Genomic DNA, 26,295 nt, shown 5'->3' on the forward strand with positions numbered 1-26,295 from the left:
CAGAGTCAGGAAAGAAAGCAAAATCTCTACTGCTTTACTGGGTGTTCCCATGACTTGTCAAACACAAATCTCAGTCATATGAATGGTGAAAACAGAAGACAGACATAAATATCTTTACTAAAAAACATTTACTTTTTTTTTCTATGAGGCTAACAACTTACTGGTAGTAAATGCTAACTATCTGCCCTAACATGATTTTTTTCCAGTTCAGGCAGTGATTCTCTTGAGCTCATGTCAACACATCAGCTCTTTCTCATCTGGTTTGCTCTGTCAATGGTGTGTCACTGCTGATATCATGCTGATTAACAGCCGATTCCTGACAATTAAGTAGCAGGGAACTGGCTGTCAATTTGCATGACGTTGACAGTGACACCCCATTGACGGAACAGAGTGGAAGAGTAGAAACTGCACTCTAGATGTGACATAACCGGAAGGGGGATAATCGCTGCTCTGTGCCAGAAGAGATTGTTGTAGGGCAAAACAGGCAGGTAGTTAGCAGTTACTTCCCAGTAAGTTCTTAGCCTAGTTCTTAGCCTAATAGCAAATAAAAATCCCAAATCCCAGATAACCCCTTTAAAGACACCCATTTTAAATGCCCTCTTGGGGAATTATAAGGTAATAATAAAAGAGTCCCCCATCTATTTACCAGAGAGGAGAAACATTTCAAATGGCGTCTCTTGCTCAGGAGGACCTGAAATCTACAGTGGCTTTCAAAAGTATTCGACCCCATGGCATTTTTGTGTATTTAAGGGTTTGCTTCAGTTTATGTAAAGAGCATGCCTACAACTGTGAACATTTAATTATATTTGTTATTGTGAAGCAAACAATAAATAGGACAAAGTTACTGAAAATTTCAATGTGCAAAACTATTCACCCCTATAGCTAGTACTTTGTATAGCCTCCTTTTGTAGCAATTACAGCTGCAAGTCACTTTAAATAAGTCTCTATAAGCTTTCTACATCTCACCACTGGGATTTTTTCCCATTCCACATGGCAAAACCTGCCTGGTCCTTCAAGTTAGATGGTTTCCTCTAGTGAACAGCAATCTTCAAGTCTGACCACAGAATCTCAATTGGATTACAGGGAGTCTGTCACCTGAATTTGGCGGGCTATGTAAATGCCCTGTTTTCGGTCCGATGTGCGGTGTTTCTTCTTTTTTCCTCCACCCCATCCTTCCCTGCTGTCAGCAATATTCCGGAAGTATTTCTCTGTGTTCCGGGACATAGTGCGCCGGCGCATGCACAGTAATGCTTTTCGGCTTTGCCCGCACATAGGCAAAGCATACGGCGCGTGCGCGAGACAAGATTGCATTGCATACATGCGAACTATGGAGGACAACTACTCCAATTCAGGAAAATATTGTGGTCAGCGGGGAAGGATGGGGTGGAGGAAAAAAGAAGAAACACCTCCCATCGGACCGAAAGCAGGGTATTTACATAGCCCGCCAAATTCAGGTGACAGAGTCCCTTTAAGATCTGGCTTTGACTAGGCCACTCCAAAACATTTACACTAGGCTACTCCAAAACCTCCATCCCAGTCTCAAATCACTGACAGACTGGTTTTGCTCAAGAATATCCCTGTATTTCACACCATTCTTCTTTCCTTTCGACTTGGACTATTTTCCCTGTCCGTTCTGCTGAAAAATATCCCCACAGCATGATGCTGCCATCACAATTTTTCACTGTGGGGATGGTGTTCTTGGGGTAATGAGCTGTGACATAGCATTTACCTTGTTGGACAAAAAGTTCAATTTTGGTCTCATCTGACCACAGCACCTTACTCCATAAATTAGGGAGTCTCCCACTCAAAATGAGCCTTACAATTTTTGTGTGTAAGAAAAGGCTTTTTCTGCCCATTCTTCCATAAAGGCCACCTCCATGGAGGGTATGGCTTATTGTGGTCATATTTACAGATACTCCAGTCTCTGCAGATCCTTCAGGATTACGGTACCTTTGGTCTGTGTGCTGCCTCTGTGATAAATGACCTCTTTGCCTGGCCTGAAAGTTTTGGTGGGCAGCCCTCTCTTTACTGGTTTGTTGTGGTACCATGTTCATTCCATTTGATGATAATGGATTTGATGGTGCTCTGGGGAATATCTGAGATTGGGATGTTATTTTATAACCCAACCCTAACTTGTCCTTCTCAACAACTTTGTTCCTGACTTGTTTGGAAATCTCCTTGGTCTTCATGGTGTTGTTTGGTTAGGGGTGCCTTTTGTATAATGGTGTTGCAGCCTCTGTGGCATTTTAGAAAAGGTAAAGTGTATATACTGACAAAGATGTGACACTTAGATTGCACCCAGGTGGACTTCCTGTCACTAAGCATGTGACTTATGAAGGTAATTGCTTGCACCAGAAATGTTTAGGGACATCATAGCAAAAGAGGTGAATGAATAAGCACATGCCAAATATTAGTTATTTGATCCCATACATTTAACTTATGCTATATTTTTCTCACTTCGCCTGACCAACTTAGACTATTTAGTGCTGCTGATGCATCACACACAAATCAGATTACAAAAATATTTAAACACAGGTTGTAATGTAACAACATAGGTAAAAAGGCAAGGGGGTGGATACTTTCACAAGCCACTGTATGTATGTTACATTGATAGCTAATTCAATATAGGTTGCCTGAGGTACGCAATAACAGGATATTCTGTGCTCTACTTATAGTTGAGGGACCCTTCTAAGAAAATGGGATTGTCCCAAGCTGAAATTTGTCATATGGCCTCTGTTAACATTCAGTCACAAAAACGCAACGTGGAGACTATGGCTACAAATGAGAGATCAAATGATATATTGTTTATCACAAACAGACATTCATGGACTTAACATATAGCTAAGGGGTACATATATTCAAGTTAGCAGTATAAAAATTAGCATGAGCATTTTCTAGCTTGGCACACGTACCATGATGACGCAAGATATCTTGATCATGAAAACTGTAGTCTGACATAGTTAATGACTTGTGCTATGGATTTCTCCATTAACAGGGTTGTCTGGTGAAGCTCACAGGACAGATAACAGATTATTGATTTGTTGGTGTCCCACTGCTTAGACCTGCACAGATCGGCAGAATAGCACCCTATTAGAGTAGAGCAATGGTGGTATGCTAGACCGCCGATCTATTCATTCCATTTGGGGTTGCACCATGCTCAGCTTTTTCTGGCTGGCCCATAGGGAGTCAAAGGAACAGTGGTCAGGCATGCACACTGCTACTCCATTCTAACGGAGATAGAAGTTCCCCATCAGGGATAAAACTTTCCCATTCGGCTAATTGGTGCAGGTCCCAGCAGTCTGGGTCACTCCGATCAATAAGTTATCACCCATCCTATGGATACTTGTTTTCACCAAACTACCCCTTTAAGCCATTTTTTGGTAATATGGCTTAAAAAGTTGAAATAATGCATCTAAAGATAGGCAAGACAGGTCATGTCTGAAGGCACAATATCCCCACAGAGCTTGGTCTTCAAATGGACATAATGTCTGCTGCCTAGACAAAAGGATCACCCTCACCCAAGATTTCATCTTGGACCTTTTGTCTTGAATTCATTATTTAATAGTAGCTAATTCATGACAAATGAGTTTGATGAGGGTTAATAACAGAAAAGTATAAACAGCTAGCTTCCAAATGAGTGTAGCTCCATTTATGTGAGCGATTAGCTTGTCTTCTCCATGAATGACATGGACGGTGTTTACTGCAGCTCATGAAATAATAACAAAAGTAACAAAAATAAATGCATTAGACAAGTAATCAGGACAATGACGTTCCTAATAAATATTGTAGAGATTGTTTACTCTCTTCTTTTATGCACAGAAAGTGATTACAATGTAAACTATTTCAGTTGTTAATTACTACAATAATATGTATAATGTCACTGATGCTACCAGGATAATAAAGAAAAGGGGCTTTCCATCTCGGATATTTGTGGCTTATCTACAGAATGTGCCATGAATGTCTGGTGACTATACCTCTGAAACCCAAAATGTATCTCGAGAATGGTGTCCTGTTTTGTGCCACCAGGAATGAAAAGGTGGCAATACAACCATGGCTCTATTCACATTTATAGAAATTCTATAGGAAATAACAAGCAGTAGACCAAAGCAAAAGGTTAGAATTGTGGTTGGTATTCAGTCGGGAAGCCTGGACATTTCCCTGATCTAGGACAACATTGCTTCTCCAGACTCTAGATTAGGCTAGATTGCTGCTGTATCTGCAATCCTCGTCTTGTTTTAAAGCCAAAAATCTTGATTGAGATATAGCCATCTAGCCCATGCTCTCGTAGGAGGTAGGGGAGCGGCAAATCTTTTCTGTTCTTACTTAACCATTAGCGATCAGAGGTATTATGCTGTCTTTACCTTAGCAGAAGACTGCTGGAGCTGTCAATCAGGAAAGAGGGAGGGATCTGGAAGGGTTTGTAGCCCAGAAGTCAGAACACTTTCCTGGTTAACGAATGACCAGTGGCAATGTGTCAGCTCATGAATGATTCAAATCTTGTTATTTATGTTATCCTAAAAGTATGATTGGCAGCAACATAAATAGGAATAAACTTGATTCCTCGGGAACTATTTAAATGGATTGTCCAGTAATTTTATATTCATTGCCTATCTTTAATATACAGTGGGGGAAATTAGTATTTGATCCCTTGCTGATTTTGTAAGTTTGCGCACTGACAAAAACATGAGCAGTCTATAATTTTAAAGGTAGGTTAATTTTAACATTGAGAGATAGAATATCAAAAATAAAATCCAGAAAATCACATTGTATAAATTATATCAGTTTATTTGCATTTTGCAGTGAGAAATAAGTATTTGATCCCCTACCAACCATTAAGAATTCTGGCTCCTACAGACCAGTTAGATGCTCCTAATCAACTCATTACCTGCATTAAGGACAGCCGGCTTACATAGTCACCTTTATAAAAGACTCCTGTCCACAGACTCAATTAATCAGTCAGACTCTAAATTGGAATTAGATTTAAATGCAATGGATTTAGAAGTTAAGTATATTTTGACGTCAATTCTCCAAAATGTTGAACCTGTGCTTTAATTAGACACATCTTACAGTGTTTTAATACAACTGAATCAGAGGCAACCTAATATCTTATTTCTATTAACAGGGCCAGCCGGGAACTCGAGGTTTTCCAGGATTCCCCGTAAGTCACCACTGAAGCCAGAATCAATACCATTAACAAGCAGGCAAACATTTCTGTTTTTGGTCGATATTTGATGTGTTATAATATCAGGAACAGGAATCTTACAATATAAATGCATTTCATGTGACATCTCTGTGCTAGGTAAATATGGTAAGGTATTGGCAGAAAGCTGGATAAGCTACCGTACTTTTTATGACCATGGCCACCTATCCAATGCTTGCTGATGTTTTCTAACCATGAACAACACCGTGATCCATACATATATTCATTCCTAATTCTACATAACCCCATTGTGGATTTTATTGATTCCTTGCCTTTATTGCATGGTTGCATTGAAAAAATGAAGGGAATAAACATTGGTGTGATTAACTTTCTACCTTAATGTGCACATATTCATTGAGCATGATGACAGTTTTATTTATTGGACAAGAACCAGAATTCCTTTTGTGGCACTTGGATATTTTTCCAGTGTTTATGTATTAGATTCATTGATTGATCCATGTGTTTATTTATTATGATTTCTTCGGTTATTTCAACCTTCACTTTGCATTTAATGCGTTGTCCAGAATAGGCTTAGGTCACAGTTCACACTAAGTTTTTGTCTTAAAGATGAATTCTAGGTTTTTTTTACAGCATACTGCACAACTCATATATTATTACAACAGAACGCAGTCACATATCTTTGCCGGATACCTATACCTACTGTATACAAGGCAAATTTGCCGTAAGTAGACCTGTATGCTGCTCTTCACAATGTAACTCAGTGACAATCCAATGAAACGTTAATCAGTAGAACATGCTGTTATTTGCAGTATGAAGAAAAAAAATGTATACTTACACACTAGGTTTAAATCTAGCCTCAGAAAAATAGATTTCTGCTTTTATGTAAAGACAGCACCTTTCCTTATTGGTTGTGTGCAGACATCTCCAAAGGGGCAAAAATAGCATTATTTCTGAAAATAGCAAACATTTTTAGTAATTTCATACAACCCCTTAAAATGAAATATTTTAAAACTGTCATCATTTAACCTCAATGGGAATGTGATTGCTATATGGTTGGCAGGCTGTAAGTAAATGGTTGTTTTTGGTTTAATATACTGTATTAATACTTATGTGACATCTTCTGGGTACACATCTCAGCTCCCTTCTCTATGGTGCCTAAATGGTGAGACCTGACCGTGTTCATATTTATCTTTTATTTGTATTTCAGGGCCCGATAGGATTAGACGGCAAGTCTGTAAGTGTCTTAATTGCTTAGTCAGTATACGTAGAATATGATACTAGTCATTTGTGGTAGCAATGGTCTTAGCTTGTGGGAAATCTTTTTACCAAACTTCCCACCCTTCTACAGTAACTTTTATGATGGAACTATACCCCCAAGGTTATTGCTGCAAGTATTGAGTATCCAAAAAATGTCACTTGGACAGTGGGGTCACTTAGTGGGCATGAAATTCCGCTCCAGAATTAGCACCATGAGTGTGGCATCGTGTGTTCTCTAGGATGTTTGTTCAGAACAATTCTAGCTATTTTACATTTCAGTGTCTGAACCTTTTGCAGGGCTGCCTCCAAGCTGATCTCATCGTGCGGCATGATATGCGGTGCACTAATACTTGTAGCATCCAAACTCTTGACGCTTTGCATGACGTACGACATGGTGCATGCAAAAGTGAAACATTTCCACTGACACCACCTGGGAAACCGGCCGCTCGGTCCTAATCAATATTTACTGCCCTACTTCTGATGTTAACAAACCATTTTATACCTTTCTGCAGCTCTCTGCTATAAGTTGTCACTCCATAAATAAGCTGCATAACTCAGTCCTAATAACTCATGTGACAAGGTCAGAGAGAGCGAGCCCACAGGACGCCAATTGTACTCTACCCAAATGAGTGAGGTTAAAATAAACAAACGGATTATTACGTGCTATACCACCCGGTGACTTTCAGATTTGCAGAACATAATAATGTCATCTCAGTGGAAGATCTTTACCTTACATGTATTTGGAAATGTAAATGTAGCTGTCGCTGGGTTATGTTACACCAACATATTTCACCGTGACCATATTACTCATGTTATGTTCTTCACATTATAGGGTCATCCTGGGCAAAAAGGGGAAAAAGGTGATATGGTAAGTCTATAAAAGTACCGAAACTGTATATACTCTCAGTGGTCCCTCAAGTTATAGTATTCCCTCATTCCTAATAAGAACATTGCATCTTAAAATGATTGTAGTTTGTGAACACAACTCATTGGAGACTGGAGAAATACATAAAAATTAAAGCATAAAGAGAAACTCCTTACATGTAAAAGCCAGAAAAAGTTGCTGGGAGCTGTAAATCAGTTTTGTGTTGATAGGAGTATCAGGGATTCTTACAGATCCCTACATGCAAATTGCCAACTAACGCTATGGTCAGACGGCCATATATTCTCTCATCCAGGAGAAATCGGCTGATGCAAAGGACACTCTGATCAAACTCTGATCAGTGTCAGCATAGTGTGATCCGATTTTCTCAGACAAGAGATTCAGAGCACACTGAGACGAGATAATGGAGAACAAAACTTCTTCATCTTCTCCATTATGTGAGTCTTCGGAAATTCTCATCCGAGTGCAGTTTAGTGTTTACCACGCATCCATAAACTTGAATGGCTGATTACTATCTGATTTCAAAGTGAAATTGCATCATGCTGCTATTTTTTTCCGCTAATTCTGTCAGTGAAAAAGTCATGCATCAGCACTGCCCGATTGAATAACAATGGTCCGAGTTTTATCCGCTATAAAGTCAGATGGTACTCAACCGATGTATGTGCTGGTGTGGACGAGCTCTAAAAGTAAAATAGACCCTCAAATGGTGTCCAAACGGTTGGTTCATTCTGCTATGGCTGGTTTGGACAATACAACAAACACTCCTCAACAATGAAATTGCAACACCAAGAAGGAAAAGTCGTGGATTTATAGAAGTCACAGGATAGACATGATGCTAATAATAGATAATAAAAATGATATTATAATTATGAAAAAATGGAAGCAAATGTTTTAGATCATCTCAATGTACTCAGCAATGAGCATGATAATAACATGCAGAAATCCCCGAATTTACAGTCTTGACTACTATCAATGTGGTCATTAAAGTGGACCAACATTCCACAGGCCACAATCAATAATCTGATCAACCCTATGTGAAGGAGATGTGTTGCACTGCGTGAGGCAATTGTTGGTCACACTAGATACTGACTGGTTTTCTGATCCCCGGACACCACCAATACTGCAACAATTCACATTTTAAGGAGGTGTTTTATTTTATTGTGGCCAGCCTAAGGCACACCTGTGCAATAATCATGCTGTCTAATCAGCATCTTGATATGCCACTCTTGTGAGGTGGATGAATTATCTCAGCAAAAGAGAAGATTTAGGCCATGTGCACACGTTCAGGATTTTTGCGTTTTTTTCGCCTTTTTTTGCTATAAAAACGTGATAAAAACGCGAAAAAAACGCTAACATATGCCTCCTATTATTTACAGGGTATACCGCATTTTTTGTGCAAATGTTGCATTTTTTTCGGCGAAAAAATCGCATCGCGGAAAAAAAAGCAACATGTTCATTAAAAATGCGGAATTGCGGGGATTCCGCACACCTAGGAGTGCATTGATCTGCTTACTTCCCGCACAGGGCTATGCCCACCATGCAGGAAGTAAGCAGATTATGTGCGGTTGGTACCCAGGGTGGAGGAGAGGAGACTCTCCTCCACGGACTGGGCACCATATAATTGGTAAAAAAAAAAGAATTAAAATAAAAAATAGTGATATACTCACCCTCTGATGGCCCCCGAAGTGTTCCAGCCTCTCCGGTGCATGCTTTCTCTTCCGTTCCTATAGATGCCGGTGTGGTTCCGGACCTGTGATGACGTCGCTGTCTTGTGATTGGTCACGTGACCGCTCATGTGACTCACGCGACCAATCACAAGCCGCGACGTCATCGAAGGTCCTGAACCACACCGGCATCTATAGGAACGGATGCCCCTGAGATCGGCTGTCTGCAGAGGGTGAGTATAACCATTTTTTTTATTTTTTTTATTATTTTTAAACATTCTATCTTTTACTATAGATGCTGCATAAGCAGCATCTATAGTAAAAAGTTGGTCACACTTGTCAAACAGTATGTTTGACAAGTGTGACCAACTTGTCAGTCAGTTTTCCAAGCGATGCTACATTTAGCTATATTTAGAGATGGCTCTACCAGTCAGTGAGGTTGGTGTATACTTCCACACTTAAGGTACCATCACATTAAGCGACGCTGCAGCGATATCGACAACGATGCCGATCGCTGCAGCGTCGCTGTGTGGTCGCTGGAGAGCTGTCACACAGACAGCTCTCCAGCGACCAACGATGCCGAAGTCCCCGGGTAACCAGGGTAAACATCGGGTTACTAAGCGCAGGGCCGCGCTTAGTAACCCGATGTTTACCCTGGTTACCAGCGTAAACATTAAAAAAAAAAAACAGTACATACTTACATTTCGGTGCCTGTCGCGTCCCCCGGCGTCCGCTTCCCTGCACTGTGTAAGCGCCGGCCCTAAAGCACAGTGGTGATGTCACCGCTGTGCTTTGCTTTACGGCCGGCACTGACACAGTCTGTGCAGGAAGCTCTGAGCAGCAGCGCGGATGCCGGGGGACGTGACAGACATCAGAGGGTGAGTATGTAGTGTTTTTTTTTTACTTTTACAATGATAACCAGGGTAAATATCGGGTTACTAAGCGCGGCCCTGCGCTTAGTAACCCGATATTTACCCTGGTTACCATTGTAAAACATTGCTGGCATCGTTGCTTTTGCTGTCAAACACGACGATACTCGCCGATCTGATGACCAAATAAAGTTCTGAACTTTCAGCAACGACCAGCAATATCACAGCAGGATCCAGATCGCTGCTGCGTGTCAAACACAACGATATCGCTATCCAGGACGCTGCAACGTCACGGATCGTTGTGATTCTCGTTGCAAAGTCATTTAGTGTGAAGGTACCTTTAAGCTGAGTTCACACGTAGCAGAATTGCCGCGGAAATTTCCGCGGCAATTCTGCGCCTCCTGCCGCGGGTATATCGCATGCAGAATTAGCATGCATATACCCGCAGAAAACTAGCGTTTTGCAAGCATAATTAGCTTGCAGAATGCTAGCGTTTTCAAGCGATCTGTAGCATCGCTTGGAAAACTGTTTGACAGGTTGGTCACACTTGTCAAACATAGTGTTTGACAAGTGTGACCAACTTTTTACTATAGATGCAGCCTATGCAGCATCTATAGTAAAAGATAGAATGTTAAAAATAATTAAAAAAATTAAAAAAAAAGGTTATACTCACCTCAGCGGCTTCCGTTCCTAATGCTGTGTGTTCAGGACCTTCCATTGACGTAGCGGTCACGTGACCGCGGGTCATGTGACCGTGACGTCATCGCAGGTCCTTCACACACACCTCGGAAGCCGCTGAGAAGGTCGGGCCGCCAGAGGGTGAGTATATCGCTATTTTTATTTTAATTCTTTTTTTTTTACCACTTATATGGTGCCCAGTCCGTGGAGGAGAGTCTCCTCTTCTCCACCCTGGGTACCAACCGCACTTGATCTGCTTACTTCCCGCATGGTGTGCACAGCCCCGTGCGGGAAGTAAGCAGATCAATGCATTCCTATGGGTGCAGAATCGCCGCGATTCCGCAATTTTAATGAACATGCTGGGTTTTTTCTGGATTGCGATTCCGCTCAGGAAAAAAATGCAGCATGTGCACAAAAAATGCGGATTGCATTCTGTTACATAGGATGCTTAATGTTAGCGGTTTTTTCGCGGTTTTATATCGTTTTTATAGCGAAAAACCGCGAAAAAAACTCAAAAAATCTGCTACGTGTGCACACAGCCTTAGAGTGACCACTCAGGAAGGAGAAGGGTCTGCTGCGTCGCCAGATAAGACAAGTTCCCAGATATATAGAACACTTTCACTGGATATAACACTTGAATAGTGAATAACTGGCAATGTGTCTTCTCCATCCGGCAGGTCTTTATGTTACGACAATACTTACAGTATTTTACAATATTATTTTGGTTTAAATAAATGTGTGTTTTTGTCAGAGCCTTTACCTTTTTGTTTTTTTATCAGTTGAGTAGCTAGAAGGCTTGCTTTCGTTTTATTAGTATTATTTTTAGGTACATTTAACCTTATGATCACATTATATTCATTTTTTGAGGATACGCTGAAAGAAAAACACCAATTGTTATGGCTTTTTTATGGTGTTCATGGCGGATAAATATTATATTTTCCATGTTTGGACTTTTTAAAGACATTTTTTGTTTATTCAGTGGGAAAAGGGGGTGATTATGAAGTATTAAAATAAAAGCTAAATAACGTACCAGTCAAAAGTTTGGAATCGCGTGTTTATGCAGTGATTTTCCTTGTTCCTAAAGGAATATACACATTGCAGATTTGGACTGAAGGTAGCAAACACAAAGGAATACATATAGAAACATGGAGTAAATAAACATTTGCGAAGCAAACCAAAATATGTGTTAAACCATAGATTTCTAGAAGTACTTACCTTTTACTCTGATGACTAGATTTATTCAGCCTTGGCATTCTATCAGGTAATGACATGGAATGGCTTCCAGTGAACAGGTATGCCTCATCAAATGTTAATTTGTGAAATCACTGGCCTTCTGAAAGTGTTTGAGACCATCAGGTGTGTTTTCCAGGGATGTTGTAGCTGTAAAGTTCCACACAGTGATGAGTCTTATTCCACAAATGTTCTAAGCTAGAATATGGCTAGAACCACTCAACTAACCACTCAAGTTAAGAGTAACATCAGTCTGTCTTTAATATAAGATATGAATGTCAGTCAGTCTGGAAAAAGGCTAGAACATTGAAGGTATCCTTAAGTAAAGTTATGAAAGTCATGATGAAACTGGCTCTCATGAAGACCGCCCCAGGGTAAGTAACCCAAAGAATTACCTCTGCTGCACAGGATCAGTACATCAGCGTTACTTGCCTCAGAAACTGCAAATTGACAGAACCTCGGATAATAGCTGTCAAAATGATGAACAGACATCAAGTAGTAGATACATCTCAACATCAAGTGTCCAGAGGAGACTGCAACAAATGGCCTTTATGGTCAAATCGCTGGAAAGAAGTCACTGTGGAGGAGCACAAACAAGTAGAGACTTGTTTGGGCCAAGCAACATAAGACATTACATCAGTGGAAATCTGTACTATAGTTTGAGGAATCAAACTGTTAGATTTTTGGTTACCTGGAAAACTTTTAAAAGTATGTTTTCTCTGAATGTTGCAAGGTTTCAAAGTAAAACATACACAGCCAGTGTCTGATTCATATTCCCTGTGGGTCAGGCAGCGTGAATCAGATGACAGTTTACATTTAATAACATTATGTTTGATATTATGCAACAATATTAGCGTATTTTACCATGCAATTGGCGGTCCTGTATCAATTCTATACAGTTGCATGACCTGCCTCAGGAATGATTTCCATTTGTGGGCCCAAGGTGATACGGTCTGAGACTGATAGGTAAAAAGCAGAAAGGTGCATATAGTAGAGGAAAATGTCAGTAGAGTACATCAAGAACAGGCAGCGAGCAGTACAGAACAGCTAGTAAAAGTATGGTCATCAACTTGCTGATTTACGCAATATAGGGAATAGTTATTTTATTGCATTTCACCAAATTTTTAATCTTGATCTGGACACACAATGTAATAGTGGCCACAGAATGGAATACATTTTTTATGCTACACTTGTTCATTGTGCAGAGATTAGCAATAAAAGTATTTGGGAACTAATGACTCATGAGTAATTTTTTCTCATTTTTTCTCACGTTCAAGTGGGTTTTATCAGTTTTCACTAGGTATGTGTACTTCTACTCCCTGTATGAGTTGTCTAATCTATGCAGGCAGCAACAACCTAGGTAAAGAACATAACCCACATTAGCTTAGGTTTCCCAATGTGTGAGATGTAATGATACAGCTCTGATCTCCTGGTCTAGCCTCCTGCATGATTAGAAAGTGCAGCTGAGTTTAGCTATGTCACAAACCCTTCTATCAGCTTTCTTCGTCTCATAGCACGTCACCTCTGCTGTACTGCCTGCTCCCTCTCACTGCCTGTCTGGAGATGATCCTCAAAATTCCCTGAGCGCAGCATACAGAGGTATGACTCATCTTCAAACAGGCAGTGTAGGGTAAGGGGCAGTACAGCAGAGCTGACAGTGCTTTCAGAGGAAGAGAACTGAGAGAAGGGTATGTAATTTGACTAGGCTAATCTTCTTCTCTCCCACATTGTTCTTAACTAAAAGGTGATACATTTGTGCTCTAATCTCCCAGCACTTTTAAAGCTTGCAGAAGGTTGGTCTAGGAAATCAGAGCTATATTGCTACAGCTCATACATTGAGAAATCTAAGCTATGGTGGGGGTGTATTCTTTTTTATACTATACTCCTGCTTGGTTATGATTGGGCAAGAAGTACACTCCCCCAGTGAAGATAACCTAAGACCAACTTGAGTTAATTAAAAGTTAACTCATTGGATGCCAAATACATGATTGCTAATATCACCACAACAGAGAAGCTCAATATAAAAATAAAAAGTTTTATTTTGCTCTTTAGCCACTATAACATTATGTGTCCAGTTCAACCTGAAAAAAAAGGTTAAATGTCATCTTTAAGTGCCTATAAGACTGTCCGAGAGTTGAACAAAACTGTTCTTGTTAATCATCTTGCAAGAGAGACTGGCTCCTTAAGTTGTGTGCCTTCAGAAGCTATCTGGATTTAAGCTTAGTGCATTTGTTTATGTTTTATTGTCTGTTCATTTTTATCATTGCATTCTGTGCGCAATGTGTATCTGTGGGAAGTGTTGAGTCATGCTAACAGCGCAGCGGCCCAGCTAGACAGGGTAGGAGTAAAGTGTGTTGAACACTGAAATGAGGCTGTATCTAACAAGAGTGACAGAGTGTCTAGCCTAGGTTATTTAGGGTCTGGTTTCCTACCACTTGGGGTCAGTCTCAGAGGATGGAAGATTATTACCTTAAATAGCCCTCGATTTGGAAGTGGATAAAGGATATATCTTAAGTGGTGTGTTGCTCCAGGCTTTGGAGGGGAGATTGCCTCTGTCACTGTCCTCAGTGATCACACCCAAAACCAGAGGAGCAAGAAACTGCTCTAGTAGAGTGTCGACCCTAGGTGCCTCTATGACATAGCCACGAGAGTGAGTGAGGAGAAGGTGACCCATGACGAGAGAAGGAGGTATAGTCACTAGGACAGCGGTGAGTGCTCATCTCCTAAAAGATGTAATGAGCGTAAGGCCAGTCTAGAATTACAACCCACGACAAACTGTATTGCAAATGAAGATTATGCAAATGCAAGGTCTGAGGTGTAAGAATGTGTGTGTGCAAAGCACAGCTTCAGAAAAATTTTGTGTTTTAGAATGAGCCCGGAATGAGAAGTTTGGATGATTGTTAAATTACTTGAGTGAACAAGTTCTGTTGTGACAAATTAGCCATAAGAGGACTGTGTGGCAGAAGTTTCTACAAATAGCGTGTAATTAAGTTGTTGATGAAAATTTTAAGGACCTCATATTGAGTAACGTTACAACTGTTAAGAGAGGCTGCCCTGACTGGAGAATATCCAGTCAGGACCATCCTGTAAATCACTGTTCTCCATCCTGTGGCTCAGGAGCCACATCTGGCTTGTGGATCCATGTGTGGCTTGCTTGCAGCTTTCTGCAAGCTTGGCACCAGGTCTAGCAAAGAGCTATAAAGAGGGAGGTCTCCAGATGTTGACTTTTTTGAGTAGCCCCCACACAGAAAATCAAATTTTGATGCTCACTCTGGGTGAGTGAGGAGGGATAATATAGCAAGCCTCAGATGGGATGATACTGCCAGTTAGAGGGGTGCTTGAGGCTGGAATAGTCTGGTTAGTGTGCTTGATGTGAGATTACCGAATGGGAGTAGTGTGAGAATCCCGGGATGTAAGTATACTGCATATAAAGGACAGGGGCCTAAAGATTTGGTGTGCTTTCTGGGTGAAAACTTTGTCATTATACCAACAATTGAGGGCTATGGTTATCAGTAATGTGGGTGAAGGGGACTTGGATATGGCTTGCGACAATCTCTCAAAGCTGAATGTGGCTTTCAAATTAATAAAAGTTGGGGGTCACTGCTGTAAGTTATACTGAGGTTGTGACTACCACACAAATTCAGCACATTTCATACATGCCACCATCTTTTGTACTCAATAATACTTGGTCATGTTTGCTACACAGTCTGCTTTTTTTCACTGCTAGGCCAAGACAAATGAAGTCATTAGGGGCCTGTTTGTAAAATCCATGTATGACATACAGCCCTACACTTATATCATGAAGGTCCCTAATGAACTCATTTTTTATAGAATGTCTGGAAATTAGACAGGCTATCAACTGTATTTTGGTGACCATTCAGCTATTTCTTCTTGATTTGAAATATCAAGAGTAAGACCCAATCTATTTAAATATACCCTTCTTTTTAAAGCTATGGTCAAAATAGCTCCATAATAGGACCATAAAATGTTTTGTTGAGCACAGCTCGGGCAGCACTATAAGGATAGGGCTACCCAATTTCTTTGGCCATGATGACACAGGTCACTTAAGCAAAGATCTTTATTTCATCACAGTATATTGCAATTGAATAGAGTTGAATTGCAACCTTGAAGATACCTCGACAAGTTGCAAAAAAGAACAAAAGAACCAATTGGATTCTTGGCAACTTGCTTATTGAGGTACCTTGAAAGAGATCTTATGTTGCACCATCTGTTTGATAGCCAAAATTGCCATGTAGCCTCAGTCTAATTGCAGGGGTAGCCACTAATTAATAGCTACCCCCTGCAACTTCTTCTCTCCTGTAAGAATCTTCTTTACCTTGTTGCATCAACTAGTTTGGTGACATTTAAGTGGATTTACAGAGGTAAGGGAACCCTTTATAAGCCTATCAGCACAACGATTTTTGTCAGTCACTGGGTTACCATTTACAAAAGTCAATGTGTTTTGAAAATTAAAAAAATATATATTTCCTCGATTCCTGTTTCTCCTCACTGCAGTTGTGCTGTGAAGATGATGAGAGGGGTTGGAATCCCATTTCTGGTGATCGTGGGAATCCCATTGGTGGGGCCATCCAGCAACAGACAATTATTACCACTCATATAGATAACATTAAATGTAACTTTTCCGGTATGGATGAACACAGCATAAGCCCTTATATAGCTAAGTTGACCTGTAACATACGGAAGTGAGGAAGCGACATTGACGTGAAACGCGTGGTGGGGAACATGGCCGCAGTTCAGGCAGGAGTGACAGATATAATGGGTAAATACTCCTCCTACTTGTTATACTTTTAAATATGTACATCTTTCAACATAAACCCACTGGCACTTCTTGACAGACACTGGACTATTGCTCCCTTATTGGATTTTTTTCTACCACTATCTTGCATAGAATACTAACTCAATTTAGGGGCAACGGTTGATATTTGTGTCTCTCATGATTTCCAACACTGGACAAAACTTCTTTGTTGTTTGCATTTTCTTACTATGTCCTGACATATTCTCCGGCTTCTTTTTTCACCCTTGGATCTAATCACATTGTACTCATAAATCCTATATTGTCTATGTATTTTTGATTGTCATTTGTTAATAAAAACCTTGTTTAGTATATTATGATGAGTCGTTAACTATATGGGTACACTAGTAATTTGAAACTGGAATCTTGGTATAATTCTGATTAAAAAATGTAAAAAAATAAACGAAAAATGTTATGACTGCTAGAACACAGAAACTCAAGACAAAAATGTATCTGAGACATGAATGCAAAATCTGCAATAAGGAAAGTGATATTTTAAATAGTGTTTTTTCAGTTTTAATGTGACTGAGCAATTGTCAAGAATTAGAAAAACATTACTCTCGTCCATAGGCCATGTCTGGTATTGCATTATTCATTTAGTAATGAATAATTGCAAGGCCAGACACAGCCAAAGTACAAAAGTGCCAATGGTTTTGCAAAAAAAGGAAAAAAAACATACCCAGAGAAATCCTTTAATAATTATTGGAGAACTTTATAATTAGGAAATTGCACCCAGTGAGTGACCCATAGTTGCCTATTACTATAGCAGTCGTAATAAATATGTAAATGGCAAGTGAACAATTACAGTGCATTGAATAAGCAAGAATATGAAATACATCTGATTTACAGATGTATGTATATGGTAAAGCCAAAAGAAGAAAGGAATGGCGCACTCCTCGGTCCGGACAAAAAAATCGTTTTCTTTATTCTTTAAAAGGACATCTTACATCTTACAGAAACATGCGGGCGGGAGGGAACGTGCTGGAGGGAGAAAGGAGGACTACAGCTGTTTCGCGCGGAAGGCGCTTCTACAGGTCCCAGTGAAGGACCATCACTGGGACCTGTAGAAGCGCCTTCCGCGCGAAACAGCTGTAGTCCTCCTTTCTCCCTCCAGCACGTTCCCTCCCGCCCGCATGTTTCTGTAAGATGTAAGATGTCCTTTTAAAGAATAAAGAAAACGATTTTTTTGTCCGGACCGAGGAGTGCGCCATTCCTTTCTTCTTTTGGCTTTACCATATTGGATCTCTTTGGCTGCGGCACCCTCAAGAACCGACTATATGAGACATTGGAGTCTCAGCTATTTGGATAAAATTCCACGCACGAGGGGTAAGTGCATCACAGCGGTGCTCTTTTACTTTTTTTCTTTCCATTTGGTTACAGATGTATGTATATACTCATTCTTTTATATCAAACTTTCCCAAAATATTCATTCCATGTGTGACACCTAATAACCCCTTCTGAGAACCAACATACTACAAGGCCCTGTACATTTTGTAATGTTAAATGACCTATTATTAACACAAATATGTATTTCCATATTGTGGTTCTGGATAACGTTAAGTGCCCTGTGCGATATATATTGTGCATCAAGAGTCCCACTGCTGGGATGAAGTCACTGTTCCGGTCTCACTATAAATAATTATTGCACTCAGATTCCTCTAGTAATGGCCCCTTTAATGAATCTATCCATAGAACATAAAATTCACATTACATATTTGGGGCTGTAATTTCTTTACAGCATGTTGCACTCAACATCCTCTATTAACAATTCAAATGTCCCAGATTTTGCCATTTACGAGAAGTGTGAATTTTTGTTAAACAGCTGAAAATGAAATCATTCTATTCCCAGACACCTCTGCAGGTCTGACCATCCAACTTCTAACAAAGCCACTAGCACACAGAGGACCCTTTATTAGAGCCCATTAAATTCCTGAAAGTTGGATACATATGGACTGGACAATTTACTGTCAAAGCCCATATACATTAGATGAAAGTTGGCAAACCCACCAGTTTGGGCGGGATCGGGCAGCTGTCTGATGTGTATGTGTGCCTCTGATCTCGGGGGAGAGATGGTTCAGCCCAATGGCATTTCAGCATATGGTCCCTTTGTTTTCAGGGTGCCAGACTTCTTTCTTTCTTTCTCCTCCATCGAAAACACATGAACGCCCAGCTTAGCCGAGCGCTCGTAAGTAGGGCAGGAGTCAGGAGAGTTAGCTGTCTCCGTATGGTCAGTTTTAGTTCATCGCAGATCCTAATCATGGGAAAGCTGACGCATGCTCTCCACTCTTGCGATAGTCTTCACACCTGGTAAATTATCCTAATTTATTGTTTAGCCAACAGCAGCTGTGATATGGTATCATTTCATGGAGATGTAAATTGTGATTTGAGATCTTTAGGATTGATAGCCAAAAGGAAACAGCAGTTCTCTCAGACATTGTCCTGGAACATGTTTTGCTCTTTTGAAAGGTAAAACAAAGAAAAGAGTAAGACTTCTCCCACTTCCTTAGCAAGCATAATATATCAAGTATGACACACAGACCACTATTACACCCATGTTTGGCCAGACTAAATGTGTCTAAACATTGCGTTTACACGTCTTGTCTTGGAATTATGTTATTACACTGCCTCTTTTTTGTGATTGTTCAGATGACCCTTCAGAACCGGAGGTGATATTTATATTTAAAATCATAGAACAGGGAAGTTTTGGTAACAAAATGTGCAACTTTTATCAATTCTTACAGCACTAAGTTCTTAGTGTTCCTAGCTGTCATCCACTGTTCTTCAGGACACTAGTGGAAATGACAAGTTCTTACTATGGGTTACATAAACAGTCCTGGGAGGAAGAAATGAGACAGGGAGATAATTTCTAGTAGGGAGATCTTAATCGTTGTAAGCATTCATGCCAATAGCATAATCACATGCACTGTCTTTGCAAACTGAGACTTAAAGCCAGTACATGGACCAGAGAGCACGTCATGTGCAGGTTTATGGGAGAATCTGAAGTCTCTCTAAAGGCAATGCTTTTTACTTTCTTTTGGTACTTCCAATATTATTTTTTTATTTGAAGGATTATGACAATGCACAGTCAATGTTGTCTGTAAATAATCTATATGCCATTCATACAGTATATCTAAGTGATACGTGTTAACGAACCAGTAAATGTTGACTCAAATCAACTAAAGTTAGTACTTAAAGGGCCTGTCTCATCAAGAGGATCCAAAGGCAGCTCACCAAATAGCTGATCAGGCTAGTCAGATTTGGCAACTCTAAGCACCAACAGTCACATAAAAAATTAGGAAAATAGGAGCACTTTATAATTAAAGATCAAAGGACAGGGTGTATTCTATGAGGACTTCGATCATGTAGTCCTTTCAGGTATTGCAAGAATTGAAAAATGGCAGCAGTCCATAATAGAAAACACTATTCTTTTATTTGAGCGTTGTGACATTTCTAATCCATCTGAAAAAAAACTCTCCAATAGCAGTTGAAACAATACGGCAGAGTGTTCTTCAATTGTTTGACCCTCTAAGGGCCACTGAGGAAGCTGTGTCTGACCACTTAATTCCCATGAAGAGCCATAGTAGTGGAAATGTTGCATTACATGTCAGCTATTTCTAGTGATTGGTCAAATATGTAACACATGGAGGACCTTGGACCACCAAATGCTGTTTCAGAACCTACCCTATAAGTTCTAAGCCCTACCAGGGCATATGCACAATGGTTGTCATTGTCATTACAAGACAACCACTTTAAACTTTAGGCAAACAGCTCTCACTTTCATAAATGCAGACGTCACGCTTTTGGCATCCCTACAGATTACAATAGCCCATTTAGGGTGTCCATTTTATCATTTGGTTTCTGGAACAATTTCTGTAAAGCACACATTCAGCACGAAGGAGGAAGGTAATGTTATGTCTGTAAAGACGGGAGAGGTTAAATCAACCAATTATCTATAATGGCATTCTAATATTCCTTGTTTAAATCACATTGTAAAATGTATATTTTTATAGGTGCAGAACAGAAGCACGGACCTTATGATTGCGCTAATATGAGCCCCAAATAGTTATAATTTGAGTTCAATTATTTATTCAGCAGAATTTAATTTTCTATACATATGTAAAATCTGACAATCTAGGATACTGAGCGACTCATATGGGTCCAGTCATTGAAAGAGATCTTCACTACATATGTAGCACTAGTACGCAACATATCACCCAGTATGGTTGGTCTGTGGTTTTGACCCCATATTAGCACACTAAATATGCCATAATTGCTTGACACAATGTGGTTTCCAAATGAATGACTATTATTGCTGTTTTCCTGTTCATGACATCAACAAATGATTAATTGATTTTAAATTGTAAATATTTTCCTCGCTGATGAGCTGAAACCACTGGCGATGTAATTACCGTAGTTCTTTATGTATAAAATAAATAGATACGAACAAATTCTTAGTTTAGGAACCAATAAAAAGTATTGTACAAAGTATTGGGGCATGACTATTATAATGTTACTAGATGGTGGCCCGATTCTAACGCATCGGGTATTCTAGAATATGTATGTAGCTTATTTATGAAGATTTCAGAATAATGCAATGAATACACAGGATTTGGCCAGCCGGGCGCGACCAATTAGCAAAGCGTGGTTCAAATCCAGCACCAATTCGCAGCTGGACTGCGTCTGTCGCTGATTGTTTGCGGACAGCCGGGCGTGACCAATCAGTGAAGCTAGGGCTGGCTCCAAGTTTTTGAGGGCCCCGGGCGAAAGAGTCTCACAGCCGCTGTAGCATATAACACAGCCCACGTAGTATATAGCACATCCACATAGTATATAGCACAGGCACGTAGTATATAGCACAGCTATGTAGTATATAACACAGCCACATAGTATATAGCACAGCCACGTAATATATTGCACAGCCACGTAGTATATAGCACAGCCACGTAGTATATAGTACTGCCCACCCAGTATATAACACAGCCCACGTAGTATATAGCACAGCCCACAGAGTATATAGCACAGCCCATGCAGTATATAACACAGCCCACGCAGTGTATAACACAGCCTATGTAGTATATAGCACAGCCACGTAGTATATTGCACAGCCACGTAGTATATAGCACAGCCCACATAGTATATAGCACAGCAACATAGTATATAACACAGCCCACACAGTATATAACACAGCCCATGCAGTATATAATACAGCCCACGCAGTATATAACACAGGCCACGTAGTATATAACACAGCCCACATAGTATATAGCAATGTGGGCACCATATTCCTGTTAAAAAAAGAATTAAAATAAAAAATAGTTATATACTCACCTTCCGGCGGCCCCCGGATCCAGCCCAGGCCTTTAGCGATGCTCCTCGTGACGCTCCATTCCCAGTAATGCAATAACCCGTGATGATGTAGCAGTCTCGTGAGACTGCTATGTCATCTTCGGTCATTGCCACAATGCATTCTTGGGACCGGAGCATCGCAAGGAGCGGGAAAGACTGGTGCGGACGGTGGAAGATGAGAATATAATGATTTTTTTTATTATTATTATTATTATTATTATTATTTTTAACATTATATGTTTTTACTATTGATGCTGCATAGGCACCATCAATAGTAAAAAGTTGGTCACACTTATAGGGTTATTAGCAGCGATAATGGACTGCGTTACACCATGTTATGCCATGGTGTAACGCAGTCCATGTAACGGACTGCTTAAATGCTATGTGGGCACTGACTGGAGGGGAGTATGGAGGGGACCTGTCGCTGATTGGTCGCGCCCAGCCGGCCGCGACCAATCAGTGACGCGGGATTTCCATTACAGACAAACAGATTTACTTACCCGCTATTGCACACATTATTCTCAAATACTATGATTTTGATGGATAACAATGGATCATTTACATTAATGCCATAAATTGATTTAAATAAAATGCATTTTTTTTCTTGTCAGGGACCTCCTGGCCCAAATGGACAACCAGTAAGAATATAGTTACATTGAAAATTTTAGCAGTATGAGTTAATCTATTTCTTGACATAAATTTGTTTCTTTTGCTAGGGTGCAGCTGGTGCGAAAGGGGAGAAGGTAAGAATTGTAAGCAGTTTTTGAGCTCATTTTTACTAAAGGTTACCATGGATAAATTAAGTTGTTTTAGAGTCAAAAGTGCCTTGATGTTCAATACCAATACTATTTCTAGTCTTGACGAACTGACTGGCTTTATTGGAGCTCCCTGTAGACTCCAAGTAGACTATGGTATGCCTGATGGGATCAGTGGGGTCTAAGTCCCTGGCAACTCCAATTATCTACCACTATTTGGGGATCATATGTGATGAATTTAAATTATAGGTCTCTGTCTGCCACACGGACCCCACTGTGAGGTAGCTTACTATTAACTCCACCATATAATAAATAATCTTTATTTTTATATAATGCTAACATATTCCTCAGCGCTTTACAGTTTGCACACATTATCATCCCTGTCCTCGATGGGGCTCACAATCTAAATTCCCTATCAGTATGTCTTTGGAATGTGGGAGGAAACTGGAGAACCCGGAGGCAACCAACGCAAACACGGGGAGAACATACAAACTCCTTGCAGATGTTGTCCTTGGTGGGATTTGAACCCAGGACTCCAGCGCTTTAAGGCTGCAGTGCTAACCACTGAGCCACCGTGCTGCCCCATATATATTTAGGTAGCTGTTGCAGACCCATTATTTGCTGACAGCTTTCTCTCCCAACTCTCACATACAAAGCTTAATAGTAGGATCGTAGGATCACCTAATGAAATTCCAGTGCCTGGATCCTTCTCTCCCCCAACGTCATTTGTCAGTTAAGAATTTGGAAGCTCCCATACATATTGGATGGGTGGCAGGTTGTGCCGAAATCGGTGGCTTTGGCCAAGTTTTATCTAATGTGTGGAAGACTTAACCTACCGCAGTAGTAGCTTAATATACATAGAAGTTTATCAATTAACTCTTCATCCAATCCAAGGATTTGTAGTTTTGTATCAGAAAAACTGAACTCTGGCCCTTATTGAAATATAATGAGAAATTGATTCGCACAGAATGTTGGACCTGCTGATGTGTCCAAACTTAGTTTGACTCAAATATTATTAATTATGCTAAGGATACAAATCTATACATTCTCAAGGTATCCAGTAAAAATAAACTTATTCCGCCGCAAGGAAAGAGATATTCATTCTAATATCTAATTTTTGTAACATCTTGCGGTGTTCATCTTGGTATGACTTGTGCCAAGTAGAAAGCTAAAGAAGGACACTTCTGTGTTATAATAATAATAATCCCAAACACATAGCTATTTACCGTATATTATGACAAGACTGGATAACAGTTGTTCTGGAGTTATTACAATTTTCCAGATGTCTCGTTTGGGACAATGTTTTCTTTAACCAATCCTGTTGTGCTAAAGAACAAATGGGTGTGGAGTAATTTGGCAAATGAGAGCGGATAAACCCAACAGTCTTTGACCAAAAGGTGAAAGTAAACTGATGTACTCAACAATTCAGACAGTATCCTTCCTGACTGAATTAAGGATATACATTCTCAAGAGGTTGTGGTGTAGGTTATAAAAACTAAGACATATTTGTTATTGTTCCGTCTCACTTAATAGTTGACCTTTCATGTTCTGAGAACCCAAACTGAAGACAACTATGCAATTTTAATCCAGCATGTCAGCTGAAAACCCAACGAGTCTCCACAGTTTGCAAGGAGCCATTGCTTTCATTGCTACATTTATTGAGACATCATTTTGTTTTCTTATTTTCCATAGAATTCACATGTTTTAACTGGATAATATGTTGTAATTTACTGTGAAGATTTCACTACTCAATAGAGCCATTGTCAAGAGTAAAATAAGTTCATCTTTGGTCTGAGACAACATTGTCACATTGCAAGAGAATTCATTAAGGAGGTTTTGGGGGGAGTAAAAATGACTTTTAAAAATTCTGGGACCGGTTGATTGAAAATAATAAAAGGATTGATACTGGCCTTTCCTAATCACAGCAGGTTTCATTCACTCCAAGTTCTGCTCCAGGAATCATCCTGTACCCAATAGTCTTAGCATCATGGTGCATTTTGTGACAAAAGTGGAAATGGCCCAAAATGTTTGCTGGACCAGTCACTGACCACTGCTGTGATGTAACCTAAAAAATGTTAGACTAAGCAGGCATTTCCGGCCAATTCTGGTGTGTAGAGGAAGGAATTAGGAAGCAGAGGCCGGTAGGGACTTTAACTATATAAACAAATTGTGTGAAGATTTTAAAAAACTTGAATAAGACTGATGAACTGAGTAGTCAGAGCAATTTTGTTCGGATCGCAAAGCTTTTATGCACAATATATGTCCAGCATTGCATCTTAGCCCAATAAGAATAAATACAATGCCAGAATAGAACTACAATACAAGGTACAGCCCATGGATAGTGGCTACCTATACTATTATTTCTATGCTCTGCATATCCATGACTACAATTACATCAATACTTAGTATACACATTATACACATTGTGGTATGGTGAATGGGAGGTATGTATCACAGAGGTGGGGGCCCTGTGATGGAAGCCTGAGCTTGTTTTCTCAGCAGATCTGCTGCCGAGGGTTTACTATACATTAGGAAGGCTTCCAGGTGACTCGGAGAGATGGGTGGGTCCAGTGACCTACATACCCCACCTAAAGAGATGTGTCTCGAGACCCAAGATGGAGTCTGTATGTTTGTGCACGGGCGGCAGTGCTGGCTAGTGTGAGTCAGAGTGAAACGTTTGAAGGATTCTTCTGAGAGTAAGAGGTATCCGGGCACATGTGCAGACATCGCTAACAATTAATGGACACTAATCCATGTCAGCAATACCGGGACTCAGGGAGGACCGTGGGTTCTGTGAAGCCGAATGTCTGCTGGATGGCGCACGGGGTGCTGTGTGTTACCAAGTTCCTGAAGAGAGGTTTATGCTGTGCATAAACCGAATGGACTTTTAACTCTGAGTGTCCCGATGCATTCCTCAATGACCAGCCAAGTGAATACTCCCCGACCACCGATGGTGGAGGCATGCCACAACATCCATGAGGTTATTAAGAATTGTTGCAGGTAAATGTTACACATTTTGGCACCTGCTTCATTTGTCTTAATTTACTCCAGAACTGGCAAAAATGTCTGCGCAAATTTATGCCACCTCAAAACTAGCTTAGATTTTACACACGCGACCAGAGATGTCATATTAATGGTATTTAGAGACATACGCATATTAATAAATTAGTCTCACCTTCAGAACGCCTTAGAATAATAAATTCTGCCCATTGTGCACGCATATTAATAAATTAGTCGCACCTTCAGAACGCCTTAGAATAATAAATTCTGCCCATTGTGCACTGTAAGACAGACCTCAGAGAAAAACACAGAGGTCAGAAGAGGATGCCAGGCTACAGTCTGTGCCTGTCTGCTGCAGTGGAGTATCATGTTCTGTTCCCATTGTATTTGACTGTACATCCAGCACACATATCAGGAAAATCCTCCCGACATATTTGCTATATGTAAATACCTGGCATATTCCGATATAAAACAATACAATGACATACCTCATCCACAGACTTCCATGTTAAATAAATAATAATTTTATTTATATAGCGACAACATATTCCGTGGCACTTTACAACTGAGTGGGGGCATGAACAGACAAAACGTTACAGTGTAAGGCTGGAGTCACACTAGCGAGTTTTACGGACGTAT

At 40.2% G+C, this 26,295-nt stretch overlaps 1 protein-coding gene across 1 annotated transcript in view; it reads left to right on the forward strand.

The window, feature by feature from the left end:
• Nucleotides 1–26,295, forward strand: part of COL13A1 (collagen type XIII alpha 1 chain) — a 388,678-nt gene that overhangs the window by 202,641 nt on the left and 159,742 nt on the right. Inside the window, exons 7-11 of the mRNA XM_077256280.1 lie at nt 5,123–5,158; nt 6,369–6,395; nt 7,251–7,286; nt 22,513–22,539; nt 22,618–22,644. Coding sequence (XP_077112395.1) covers nt 5,123–5,158; nt 6,369–6,395; nt 7,251–7,286; nt 22,513–22,539; nt 22,618–22,644 — 153 coding nt within the window. The remainder of the gene's footprint in view (nt 1–5,122; nt 5,159–6,368; nt 6,396–7,250; nt 7,287–22,512; nt 22,540–22,617; nt 22,645–26,295) is intronic.

Source organism: Ranitomeya variabilis, chromosome 4 (assembly GCF_051348905.1).
Source record: "Ranitomeya variabilis isolate aRanVar5 chromosome 4, aRanVar5.hap1, whole genome shotgun sequence".
In the NCBI taxonomy this organism is placed as follows: Eukaryota; Metazoa; Chordata; class Amphibia; order Anura; family Dendrobatidae; genus Ranitomeya; species Ranitomeya variabilis.